The 14,786-nt window shown below is 28.2% G+C and overlaps 1 protein-coding gene across 1 annotated transcript; it reads right to left on the bottom strand.

Moving 5' to 3' along the window:
• Positions 1-2,090: 2,090 nt before the first annotated feature.
• On the bottom strand, positions 2,091-4,376 carry LOC149573157 (uncharacterized). The gene is made up of 3 exons (XM_089814331.1): positions 3,462-4,376; positions 3,216-3,345; positions 2,091-3,022 (listed from the first exon to the last, which is right to left on the bottom strand). Exons 1-3 carry the CDS (start codon positions 3,595-3,597, stop codon positions 2,323-2,325), a joined length of 966 nt encoding a protein of 321 aa, XP_089670457.1. The 5' UTR covers positions 3,598-4,376; the 3' UTR covers positions 2,091-2,322.
• Between the last annotated feature and the right edge of the window lie 10,410 nt (positions 4,377-14,786).

The raw sequence follows: 14,786 nt of genomic DNA, 5'->3' as shown, positions 1-14,786 counted from the left end.
TTACACAAACTTCATTACACCTAAGCACTTGTTACCTTACATCAACTTGTACTTGAACTTGAATTTACCTTGAATATGGCCTATAAGTATATAAAATGAGAGTCAATCACTTTTAAAATATGGAAAGGAATGTATATTCCTACAATTATTATTTTCTAACTTTGAAAAGATGAAAAGAAAATGCAAGATCATGCACTAGAAACATATATACTTACATCAAGACAAGTTAATTTTTCAAATAGAATTAACAAGATTTTTGTGGTGAATGAGACATTCACCCCTTTATTGTAAAGGTAAATTTTTTCAAACTTTTTATTTTAAATAATTTTAGTTTCTAAAAAATTGATTTAAGGCTTTATGAAGATATCTCACCCCATGCTTGATATAGTCAACCATTATCAGAGCCTATCTTCAGGCATATGAACATATTAATTCTCCTTGTTTGTAACTAACACCTAACAAGAATAGAAGATGATGATACCAAAAGTCCATTATTTATAGTTGGACCTCATTTCTTGTTGAAAACATTGTAGAGGAGAAAGACACATAGAATCCCCTTTTTCATTTTATATATATATACTTTTTTTTTCTTATCCTAAATTACACAATTATGGTACTTGAACTATATATGTAACAAACTAGAAATAATCTAACTCAAATCATCCAATATTTTACCTCTTCCTCAATAAATGTGGCTAACTTTCACTTCATCCATCCCAACATCTAGGACTACATTGCAAATGCAAGATTTTCCCTAGAATAATCAAATCCCCTTCCAATTCAATCATTATTTTTCTTATTCTATGTTGAGTGTTTCGTCTATTTTGATTAATACTTATCATCATGCACACTAAAATAGTAGTATGAAGCACATGAAACTAGATTAGAGAATCATTAACATATATTAGAATATTTATACATATTGTTCCATGTTTTTCAATTTCTTTTATTTTTTAATTCTAGTAAGGGGATTTCAATTCGAAAAAGAAGCTTCACACTTCAACTATAAACTCTCTAGACACTTTTTAATGTCATGTTTGTCCAACATCAAATAGACAATTTCAAATTTCATATATTTATGTTGTTTGTAAATAAAACAAAATTACTAAAATCTAATTACCTCTCATATTATAGATATGAATGTTAATTGATTTGTGATATTGCTATTAGGATTTAACTGTGTGATTATTGAGTCAAACTCATTGACCCACGTTTCATGAGTAGTGATTCTACTTATCAATTGATGAGCTTTATGGGCTTTCTAATGAATGGGTCATAAGGCACAACACTTGGTGAAGGTTTTGCAAATGAGGTTGCAAGCTTTGGGTTTAACCATGGAGGAAACTCCGTAGTTAAGCGCGCTCAGGTTGGACTAGTATTGGGATGGGTGACCTCCTAAGAAGTCCTGGTGCTTCACCCCTATAAGCATCACCTAGATCCAATGAGTGCTAAGTGTTCCATATAGTCTCATGAGAGATGAATTCATGTTGAACCACTACTCATGAAACATGGGTTAATGAGTTTGACTCAATAATCACACACTTAAATCCTGATAGCAATATCACAATTTGATTTGCTGTGGAAATTATCTCCTACTTATCAGTTAATTGATTTTTCAATCACCACCAAATTATCTCCTACTTATCAGTTAGTTGATTTTTCAATCACCATAGTAATAATATCTTTGTCAACTCCTCAACGTCCAACTTAAAAATAAATAAAAAACCATATTGAAATAAAGAAACACTAGAATTTAATTATTGATTTTCAATCTCAACTCACTTATTTCAATTGGAGTGCTACTTCATAAACTCTGAATGATGTTCGTTTTATCTTTACAGTTTCACATATGTTCTTTAGATGTAGGTATTCATAGCTTGGCTTATCATTATACGGATTTATTTATTTATGATCTATTATTTCAGTTGACTATAGAACTTGTCGATCTTGGAAAATAATTCTAACTACCCTTCTTTGATTATTCCAGTATTTGTCCCTTTCGGAAGTGGGAACTTCTATTTTAAGATACATGGGCCATAGTATTGATATAAACATATAATGCTAATACAAATTCAAATTGCAAACGTGGATGAGTTGTAGATCAATCTTTGATAGGCAGTAATATCTGAGTAATAGTTTAGGTTCAGAATAGGCATCAAAACAGGTTAATGCAGAAGGATCTGTTCCGAATTCCATCTCAATTTCATGAAATGACTCTAAACGAATGAACACAAATCATTCCTGAATTGATTCTTTGGAATGTGGGAAGGGAAATAATAGAATTTACAAATTATATACTATACTGGGAATTAATTCAGACTTCTAAATAGGAATATCGACTAGAATGCTAAGATATTCTTCCTCGGCAATTTTACCGAGGCTAATGAAGTCAACTGGATCTTCCCAGTTTTCCTCATATTGAAAGAGCTCATCTAAAGAACCCAATTCCATGTGCCCTGCTTGTTCTGACTGTAGATTCTCATAAATCTCCGAAATTCCTGGCTCAGAACTCACTGCTAAGAAATTATCAGAGGCATTATCTTCAAGTGGGCATAGATCTTGTAATCCATAAGCCTCTGGTTGGAGAAGACTCTCTACAGAGAAATCCTCAACTGCCCCAAAATCATTACAAGGCAAGGAAATGGGATCATGATTTGAAACACTCAAATTGGGTGATGAGATCATCTCATCTAGTTCAACATCGGCCATTAGAGAGTCCTCTAACAGCTGAGCCCATGATTTTGACACATTCAATGCTTCTCCCTCACCAAAACTCAATAGTGAATATTCATCAGAAGAACATTTTACTTCAGAAGCATCGTCTTCACTGGAATTCATGAGTGGAGGAGGGCTGTATTCTTCAGTTCCTGCAAAACTAGTACATTCTTGGACTCCCAAATGGGTTGTAGAAGTAATGGGTTTGTTATTACTCATTGCAAGCTTTTTGCTCAAATGAGTATTCCAGTAGTTCTTTATCTCGTTATCTGTTCTTCCAGGCAGCCGCCCTGCAATCAGTGCCCATCTGCCATACATTTTCAACACATCAGACAATCAATTTCAATGACCCAAGATCTTTAAAGAATACCATTCCTAAATCAATATCATATCACCAATGACCTTATTGGCTAAATCAAGAGATTATAGAAACTCCTCCTACGAACTTTTAGAAACAAAATGAAAAACCTAGAAGAAATTGTACAAGTGAGAGGAATTACCGGTTGCCAAGGAGGCGATGCATTCTGATGATAAGTTCTTCCTCATCAGGAGAGATGTTGCCACGTTTAATGTCTGGCCTTAGATAATTCAGCCACCTCAGTCTACAGCTCTTCCCACAACGATTCAATCCTGTCCAAATGCAAACCTAATTTCAGCTACAAATTTCTCCATTACAACATTCATTCAAGTTAAGAATTGGCATCAAGTTGTAGACAATATTTGAATAACCCACAAACTATATTTACCTGCTTTTTTGGGAAGAGATCTCCATCCAGTCTCGCCATGAGTGCGAATATAGTTAGTCAAGATCTTGTCTTCCTGTGCTGTCCACGCCCCTCTGTTGTAATCCTCTGGTTGAGAACACCCTGGCCTTCTCCCCATTATTGATATTGTTTTTGGTATTATCTAAACTTGAGGAGAAACTGAGGGCTCAGTATGTAAGTGGGTTTAGACTTAAACACGTGTTGTGAAGAGGGAGGGGGTGAAGGATTTATATATGTTCATTATTTGGGGGTGGATGTTGGAGAGTATAATAAGGAAAGAGGCGTTAGCAACCATTCTAAGGAGTGGAAGCTCAAGTTCAACTACCCTTCTCTTCTCTTCACTACGAGAAATAAAAATGGGAAGATAGGAATTTTTGGTGACAAACAAGACATGGAAAGGTAGCTGATCTTCTTTGGCACGCACTTAACTAAGAGTCTGTTTATTTCTCACCTGCACTATTAAAGAATGCCTCTATTTCTCCACTCCCCTCTCTGATACGGCATGTGATATATTGCTGGTCCATGCATTTTATTTAAGGACATGGCATCCGGGCTTCCTTGTCTTTTTCCCTGTTTCCTATTCCCATACTATGAATAGTATTTGTGAAAATTGAATGCTTTTTTGGCTTCTGTCATCCGTATTCAATTGCTATTCGCTCTTGGACCAATAGAAAAAATAAATCTCTGTTGATGTCGACAGCTGGATTGCATTTTATAATTGTAGCACTCTTATTTTCTTTTTCTTTTCTGTCTGAGCGGATTAGAGGTCAAAGAGTGGGAGGATCATTTCTAATATATTAGTAGATTTGATTGTGTTGTATGTCTTTAAAAATTAAATTATTACTTAAGCTTTGAAAAAATAATAAGTATATTTTAATATAAATGATTTTTGTATAGCTATGAGTTTATTTGTTAAGTAATTTAAATATGATGTTTTATTTGATTTAATGTTAATATATAGATAAATATAAACTATTAAATATTATAAAAATTAATTTAATTTTCATTAAATTTATTATTTTATTTTTTTGCCAGTTCAAATTTGAACAAATTAGTCTATAGGTTTATCTCCTTTATTAGAACTAAACTTCTCATTTACTTATGAGAAAACAAATCATTGCACATTTCAATACCATTGGTCTGTGATGATGTTAAATTGGTAATAGAACTAATCATTCTTTAGAATTTTATTTTAATGATCTTGTTATCCAATTTTCTTGCTTATAATTTGACCTAATAATTTATCTTATAAACTCCCAACGTTTATGTGCTATACTATATGAGTATATCTAAATTATAATTTACTCCAATCTTAATTTAAAATTGGCACTAATATATATCCTTTCAATAACAAGATATTAATGTTGCTTAAATATAAATATTTTATAAACAAACAATTCAATATGTGATCAAGTATGTCATTATCTTATAAAACTAAACAACCTAATATATGTATAAATAAATGATACTTACTAAGTATTAACTTATAAATAAATATATAAGCTATATAATTCAAAAAATTCTTATCAAATTATTATCAACTTTGTTGTCTCTAAGTGAGCTATAGTGAAAGATGACCCTTCTACTAATGTGATTTTTTATTTTCCTACGAAGAACTCCTTTCTCAATACTCTTAAGGAGCACAATGAGGATTCGAAGGAGATCAATCAACAATCTATTTAATTTTCTATTTAATTTGGTTCTAGTCTAGTTGTCTTTATTACTAATTCTTTTATTATTATTTTTTATGATTTTGTTTGTTGAATACATCCCTTTAAATTTCTTTTGAACTAATTGTGGACTTAATGTTAGTTTTTCTTTGTTGAGTTTAGACCCTTTGGGAATTAGAACTTATTTAAATTTCCTTATTATTTTTTATAAAGGGTTCAAATTTTTTTTTTTAATATATAGGGGATCCAAAACACCAACAATCATTACAATATTTTAAAAAATTTCATTAGTTTTAAACTATATTTGAAAGGAAACCTAGCAACCCACCATAGAATCAACACCAAATACAAACAAGGACCAACAACAAAACCAACCGAAAAACCTAGACTAATGACTCAAAAAGCTAAAAATATCAAAGAATGAGACAACTAACCAAACATTAGGCTAGCTCAAGACTCATATCCTCCATTTCCTTAATCTTTTCCATGATCACTTTGATGTCCTCTTTGATTAGCTCATCATTCTTAGCCTTTGGCTTCCTCATAGTAGATATGCTTCTTTTCTTACCCTAAGACTATTTTTCTCACTTAGCTCCATCCAAGTCTAGCACCATAATTTTGTCCACATTCAAATCTACATTACCTACAATTTCATTTGTAGTCTCCACTGAGGCCTCCAAAAGCTTTTGGTAATTATTGACTAGGGTATTAGTAGTTCTTTCCAGGATCTCGATTCTATTTACCAACCCCTACATCAAATTGTTCTTATCCATATCATTCCTAGTGGCACCAATCTTAGGCCCTTCAATTACCTTATTCACAACTTCCTTCAGTTTTGCATTTGAATCTCAATAGTTAATATTGAACTTCTTTATGGAATTAAAAGTCCATTACTCATTCTAAAGGTGTACGTGGAAATAGCCTTCACAATTTGGAGCACAGAGAGAGAAGTTGAATGTTCATCCCTCAATATCCTTATTGTTAAAAGATTTTAGTTAAATGTTATTTTTTCATAGATTACAAATAATGTCTAAACTATGAATATGTTCTTAAAATATGCATAAGATTTTAGATAACATTTAATTTTGCTATGGTTATTATTTTCTTTTTTAACTTTTATAATTCTTAATAGAAAATGTTATAAAATTTAAAACTTAAAATAAACATAAATATATACAAGAATTTGAAGTGTTAATTTATGAAAGAAAAATAAGAAATATAGATAGATTCGTGCAATATTATGAATAAAAGAGTGAAATAATGTAATTAGAAAATTGAACATAAATCATTAATAATGATATTGATATTAAAATTTAGACAAGGGTTTCTATTTTCTTCCATACTCTAATCATAAATAATCTAAGACTTAAAAGAAAATTCTATAATCCATAATGTTAAGTTCTCCTTTTATATATAAAGATATATATTTAATAAAAACAATTTAGAAATAATCTCCTCATTGAAGTTTCTCTAGTATAACAATATATATTTTATAATAAAATATTAGAAATAATCTCTTTATTGAAGTCATAGAATATTTTTATAATTGAATAATGATAGTGATTTTATTTAAAACATAAAACTTTCTAGCCTCTACCATATAATGTAAAAATTCCAAACTCTCCTTAATAGAAGCTAGAACTCACACTTAGGATGTATGTAACAAAAGTGAATATTACCTTAACAATTAGGATTTGATTTTATAGAGTAATGGTGTTTAGATGTTGTATATTCTTCAATATAGTTGATTTAATTTTGTGTGGGAAGATAATAAAATATCTTACAATAAATTTAATTTATTCTCTTTATTACATCATGGGTTTTACTATAACTATCTATCTATCTATCTATATATAAGTTGAAAAAGAGATATGAATTTTATGTCTATGATATTTTAGTGGTAGTGGGAGATTTGAACTTATTAAAATTTTAGAATAATTGATGACTTTTTGAATTTTTGTTAGATAGATCACTAGATAAAATATAGGATTCTTATGAATGTTTCCATTGAATTAGTCAAGAGTATTACAAGTCATGTCACACTTTATTAATTGAAGAGAATTTCTATTGAATATTGAATTAACAAGACTTTCATAAAAAGAAAAAAATGAATTGAATATTAAGTTTTCAAGAATTTCTTAAGAGAATTTTCTATTATACAACTATTACAAATGCAAATTTTGATTTCTATCTAAATTTAGTTACTATTTTTTCTCAACAAATCTAATAGATAATTAAAATAGACATATAATCAATACTTTTTTATAAAATTACTTTTATCTTGCATTCTTAGTTTCAAGCAAGAATAATAAGGTTCTTGATTCACTTTCTCAAAGTATATAAGCTTTAATTATCAACAAAAGAAAAAAGAATTCTAACTAGACACCTAAAACTAAATAGGATTTCTATATCTCTACTTAGTATCAAATATATTTCAAATTTAATAATAGATTTTTAAAAATATCATAAAATAAATTTGAAAGATAAAACTTCCCTTTGAAATTCATAGAAAAACATGAACATGAGATGTTACTCTTAGTAATTTTACCCCATCATTAAATAAATTATATCATAAATTAAGAGTAATTTTATGCAACCAAATTGTGGACTCTTTTAAGCCATTAGAAAAGAAAGAATATGAAAGGAAAAACAATAGAACCATATAAATGTTGGCACAAAATGGATGGTCTTTAGACAAGGAATAGAAATCAATCTCTAGAACACTCGAAGGGAGAAATATTTCTAAAAAGAGGCTTATAATTCATGTAGGTTTAGATTTCAATAACTTAGGTTTTTTTTCTTTAGTTTTAAATCTTTGGCTTATCATGCAATAATTGAATTTCTTTCATTTCCATACTTACTATTAGAAATTAATAAGGGCTATGTAGTGGCTACATACTTCCCTTTAGTAAAGAAATAGATATAATTTAAATTTAGTTTAAACTAAAGATATAATTTGCTAAAATTAGACGTTTTAAAAATAAAAATATTTTTTATAAGAGATTCATTATTATCATGTGATGTGATTGCTTATTGTCATTTATTAAACTTGTGTATAGTTGAACCCAAGGCCTCTTCAATACAAGGCTCACAATTTACCATTGTGTTGTAAGCTCTTACCTAAATATCTATAATAGTTAATTATCCAATATCTTAAATTAAAAAAATTTGAGTCCTATTCTAAAGACTAAGAAAATGCCTTAAAATAATTTAAACCAAAATCTAAAGTGTCTAACACATTACCTACGTAAATCTAATGTTGTTTATAAATTAGCATTGTATGATGCATCTAGTAGGTGGGTTGCTTGGGTTCATTTCCTATAGGTCATGATTTTAATTCTAGAACCCATATTTCAAAGTCTCACATTGGCTACATGTGAGAAATATTACTTTAACCATATAATTACAATTAAGGTGTAGATAGGTTATTTAAAAATAAATATAGAAATGACTTGATAAATTGCTAATTAAGATGAATGTATGAAATGTGTATATGTAGATAAATAGACGTAAGCATATATGAATGTGGATGCATAGATATAGATAATATATACCATATATAATGTTGTATGTAAACATGTATATCATCAAATAAAATATATATAAAATATGTTTAAATGAAATTATATAAAATATAGTCAAATAAAATTTTCACCATCAAGTATGTACTTTTATGAAGTATATTTAGAAATAAATATAATAATAATATATTAATTTAATAAATATTATCATATAGTTAAATTTATTTTTTTAATTTTAATTTTTAAATTATAAATATAAATATAAATTTAATATTAAAAAAAAAAAAGAAAAAAGTTATTAAAATACAAATAAAATAATGTAGTAAAATTAGTATGAACTTATTTATAATAGTTAATTAGTAAATAATTTGAAAATATAAGAAGAGTATCAATTATTTATTAATACAATTAAAAGATATATCAATTATATATCTTTTTCCCTTTAAGATCTTAATGTTCTTATATTATTTTTTATAAGAATAAATCATTAAAAAATATTTTTTTCTATATTATCAAATTTATTATAATTTGATTAATGTTGTAATATTGTTAATATAAGCACTAAAGATCAAATTTATATTGTAAATATAATTTTAAGTTGTAAATAATAATTATTTAAAATGTTTGAAATAAATAAATAAATGTAAGTGTGTATATCTAGTTAAATTTGAATTAAATAATATAAGTAAAAGCTACATCCTAGGTAGTGCTTATCAAATAATTAAATAAGATAGTAGAAAATGATTCAGCGTAAACAATAAAGAGTTTCCATTAGAATTGTCAACAATTAACATCAAGATATACATTTTAAGAGAAGAACATGTATGCTTAATATCAAAAACATTATCACAATAATTCTTATAAAGTTATAATCTTAAAAGTAGCATGTATTCTTGAAACTAAGTATACTAATCCCCTATTCATAATTTGAAGTTGAAGTTTTTATCAAATCTTAGAACTTTTTCTATACATTTAGTGTTATTTTGATATATGATTATATAAGTCTATTACACTTAATACATTTTGTACTTGAAATTTTTTTTGAGTGAAAACAATAAAATGTGTTTTTTCAAAATAAAAAATAAAAAATTGAAAGAATAATTTAACTATGCAATATATTATAGATTCTATAAGACAAAGTGACTTGTAAGTCTTATAAATATATTTCATTTAATAATCTATAATTATTTTACTTATATGTATTTTCTTTGTCATTTAATTATATATATGTTTTAATTTGATTTCTAATATATAAAAGTGATTATTTAATTGAAAATATATTATACAGTATAAGATTTGATTTATTTATTCTTGGTATATGGACTAATAAAAGATCTATAAAATCAATGTGGCTATCCTCCAAACAAAATTCATCTTTAATCAAATTTGAACAAATGAAAAATACAATGGATTTTTTTGAAATTTTTAGCATGTGTTCCTCATGATCTATATGATTTGTAATCACACCAAAAATTTTGAGAAAAAAGAACTTATTTTCAGAGATCTATAGAGATTTTTGTATTTTTTTTGTTTTTGACTTTTGGCACATTTTGTCTCAAATACACCTCATAAAACATCTAATTATTTTAAAATTTTCTATTCATAAAGAGAAGTCACAAGTTCAAATCATATTAAGAGATAGGAAATGCATATACATGACACCCTATTTAGATTTAAAAACACACAACTAATATCATATACTATAAACTAACATTTCCATTTCTTCCTTTCTATTTTAATTTCTATAATCCCTCTACACCTTCCATATAGATAGAACATTATACCAAAGGACAAAATTGTACTAAATGATGTTTGAAATACAAGATAGATAAAAGAAAAATAAAAAAACAAGAAAATTTTGAAGAATTCTCTAAGAACATCTCAACTAAAGATTGGCTAGGGTTGCACTATCTTAGTGTCTTAGGCAACAAAATTGACATTTTTTGAAGAGAACTTTCTCAATAAAATTTGGAATACTCTTGTTTTGTTATGATGTTCATAATTTTTTATTCAAAACATTGCTAAGAAATTTAAAACAAAAAAATACAAACTAATCCAAAACAAAACCTATGCTTTGAACTTATACAAGGAAATAGTTTAAACAAGTAATACTATTAAATTTTAGATCATGAGTCCCACAATTAAAAGATCAATAAATATACTGTTAACCTTAACACAATGACTACTTGCAGAAAACATGGGAGTACTGATTTGCATGGAGGTTGGATCTCCTTTTCTATTCATAAACATCAAGGCATACATTTCAAGAGAAGACCACGCATGCCTAATATCAAAAACATTATAACAATAATTCTTATAGAGTTATAATTTAAAAGTAGCATGTATTCTTGAAATATAACTACATTGATCCCCTATTCATAGTTTGACGTTGAAGTTGTAATAATTGGATCTTAGAACTTTCTCTATATATTTAGTGTTATTTTGATATATGATTATATAAGTATATTACACTTAATATATTTTGCACTTGAAAAGTTCTTTGAGTGAAAATAATACAATGTGAATATAAATAAAAAAGATTAAAAAAATTGAAACTAAAACTTGTTTCTGGATGACCTCCATCAAAATAAATAAATAAATAAATAAAAATTGAAAAAATTGAAAGGATAATTTAACTATGCAATATATTAAAGACTCTATAATAAAAGGTGACTTGTAACCACTATAAATATATTTCATATAATAATCTTTAATTATTTTACTTGTATGTATTTTCTTTTTCATTTAATTATATATGTGGTTTAATTTGATTTCTAATATATAAAAGTAGTTATTTAAATTAAAATGTATTATATAGTACAAAATTTGATTTATTTATTCTTGATATATGGAATGATAAAAGATAAAAAAAATCAATGTTGCTATCCTCCAAACAAAATGCATCTTTGATCAAATTTGAATAAATAAAAAATACAATGGATTTTGTTGAAATTTTCAGCATGTCTTCTTCATATTCTGTATGTTTTGTAATCGAAAACAATAAAATTTTTGGAAAAAAATCAATGTATTTTTAGAGATCTATAGATTTTTTTAATTTCATTTTTTAAACTTTTGGTGCATTTTGTCTTGAGGACACCTCATAAAACATCTAATTATTTTAAAACTTTCTAATCGTACAAAGAAGCCACAGGTTCAAATCCTATTGAGAGGTACAAAATGTAAATGCAAGACACCCTATGTAGATTTTAAAACACACAATTGACATCATAGACTATAAACCAACCTTTCCATTTCTTCCTTTCTATTTTAATTTCTATAATCCCTCTACACATTCCATACAGATAGAACATTATACCAAATGACAAAAATGTACTAAATGATGTTTGAAACTACAACATAGATAAAAGAAAAATCAGATAATAAGAAAATTTTGAAGACTTTACTAAGAACATCTCCACTAAAGATTGGCTAGGATTGCACTATAATATACAGTTCTTAGTTTATTAGGTAACACAATTGGCATTTTTAAAAGAGAACTTTCTCAATAAAACTTTGAATGTTCTTGTTTTGTGATGATGTTCACAAATTCAAATCCTATTGAAAGGTAAGGTATGCAAATACGGGATAGTCCTATATTACTATCACCATTTGTAGATTTAAAAACACACTACTGATATCATACACTATAAACCAACCTTTCCATTTTTCCCCTTTTTGTTTTAATTTCTATAACCCTCTATACCTTCCATATAGATAGAACATTATACCCAAGGACAAAAATGTACTAAATGATGTTAGTTAGAAACAAGAAGATTAATAAGAGAAAAAATCAGAAAACAAGAATATTTGAAAGACTGCTCTGAGAACATATCCACTAAAGATTGGCTAGGGTTGCATTATAATCTACACTTCTCAGTTTATTAGGCAACACAACTGACGTTTTTCAAAGAGAACTTTCTCAATAAAATTTTGAATACTCTTGTTTTGCGATGATGTTCATAATTTTTGATTCGAAACATTGGCAATGAAAAAATTCCAAAACAAAACCTATGCTTTGAACTTATTCAAGGAAATAGTTTAAACAAGTAATACTGTTAAATAATAGATCACGAGTCCCACAAATAAACGATCAATCAGTATACTGTTAGACAACGACTATTTGCAGAAAACATGGGGTTACTGATTTGCATAGAGGTTGGAGCTCCTTTTCTATTCATGATTTACATGGGGTCCTCGAATGTTATCACTAATGAAAGGTTCTAGCAAAAAAGCTAAGAATTGTACCAAGGAGAGATGGGCCTGATAAGATGAAACACGTGAGTAATTAACCTAAAAGATCTGTTTAGCACTGAGATGGGTGCAGTTGCTTATAACAACTTTTCATTCTTATTAAGATTCAACAATCAATTGCAGAAATCAAAAGAAAAAACAATTTTTAGGGTTTCAACATGATGTGACATAAATACCTGGTTTTTTTTTAAGTCCGTCCAAAGTCCCCACAACCGAGCCATTTCATTCCCAAGCATCTCGTTCAATATTTCCAGTTTCTCAGCTTCTCAGCGTAGAAGAAAGGCATTCATAACTTGTAAAGAAAAATTAGGGTTCTTTGCGCATCACATATAAGCTGGGTAATTTTGTTTACTGAACGTTTGTGCAATTGGCATGCAATTGGTTTTACGTTGAAGATTAGGAAGGGATGCAGCAACTGTCCTTCTTCGGCTTGCTCTTGCATGAATGGATATTACGTAGCAGTTGAGAACTAATAGTCCAAATACTCTCCATTACATTAATGCTACTTTGACAGTTACCAAACATATAATAGGTAGATGAAGCTTGCATGCCAACGGCCATTCCTTAAAGTTGACTATACAGAAATAAATTAAACTTCCTTAATTTATCATCTTCTGCGGCTAGAAATAGACAAAAGGCCACTGGAGGCTGACTTTAAAATGGAAGATTAGGTGATCCTTATACCTGGCCAGATTTGGGCTTGAATTATTTTAGTTCTCTTTTCTCGTTATGGCTGCAATTATTAAGGAACTAAGATATTGTTCTACAATTTTGGCCGGATGATTCATATTTTAGTGGACTAGACAAAGAAGGACACCTAGAAAGAAACTTACCATTTATAAAGTAGAATTAGAGCGGGAATTTTTACTTCCATTACAATTATATTAACATATATCAGTCCGTTTAGACACATTTTCCATTTACCAACTTGTTGGATTGATATTAGAATATGTCTGTGCATTTTCTAATGACATTTCTTTGTATGTGGGAGAATACTTACAAATTTATTATGTGTTCTAAAATTTATTGACAAAACAAATTTATAATATATGATATAATTAGTTAAGTATAAGAATGGTCTAGATTGATTATATATTACATAATAGTTATTATGTTAATTTACTTTTGTTTTAAATAAATATTTAATTTACATAAGCTATAGTTTAAAATAAACATAATTTAATTTTATTCAAACAATTAAATTCATAAGAGAGAATGATAGGGAGAGGTAGTGCATGGAGATTTGAATGGGTAAGGATGAAGGGTAGGATTTTAGGCAATGCCTTGGCTGTGTGAGACATGGTGGAGGTGGTGTACCTTGAGGATCTATAGTATTTATCATCCAAAACACTATAGATGTTGCTAAGGAGGATAGTGTTAACATCAACTTCACATATTAGGTAGGTTCAAGGGGGATTTTGATTCTTGGTGAGTCCCAACATAGAGTTGGTTTGGAAAAGAATAAGAATATTTAGGTACCTTAGTGGTGCAGAAAAATAAACCATGTGGTAGGTCAAACTTGGCATCAATGATTTCAAAAGTTTATGAAAGTCCATTAAGGAAGCAAGGAATAAAAGGGGCAATATCTATCCCTAGTGTACAATATGAATGATCCTAAGAGTGCTAATTTTTCTATATCTATGATAGATCATAACATTTTTTTTACAACCAAGGGTTGATAAAATTTTAGCTTCTTTCCTGTAGTGCTTACAACCAAGGGTTAATAAATTTTTAGGGAGAGATGGTGAGCATTGGAAAGGGAGGGAAGACAGGCTTTCAAAATTCAAATTTTGATCAGGGTGGGACTTCTTTGGAATGTTAAAATTGGGCCCTTGGCTTGGGGCATGGGTCACGAAAGGAGGACG

Source organism: Cupressus sempervirens, chromosome 2, assembly GCF_028749045.1.
Source record: "Cupressus sempervirens isolate cs-2001-9-10 chromosome 2, ASM2874904v1, whole genome shotgun sequence".
In the NCBI taxonomy this organism is placed as follows: Eukaryota; Viridiplantae; Streptophyta; class Pinopsida; order Cupressales; family Cupressaceae; genus Cupressus; species Cupressus sempervirens.
This window is presented reverse-complemented; position numbering and strand designations above follow the sequence as displayed.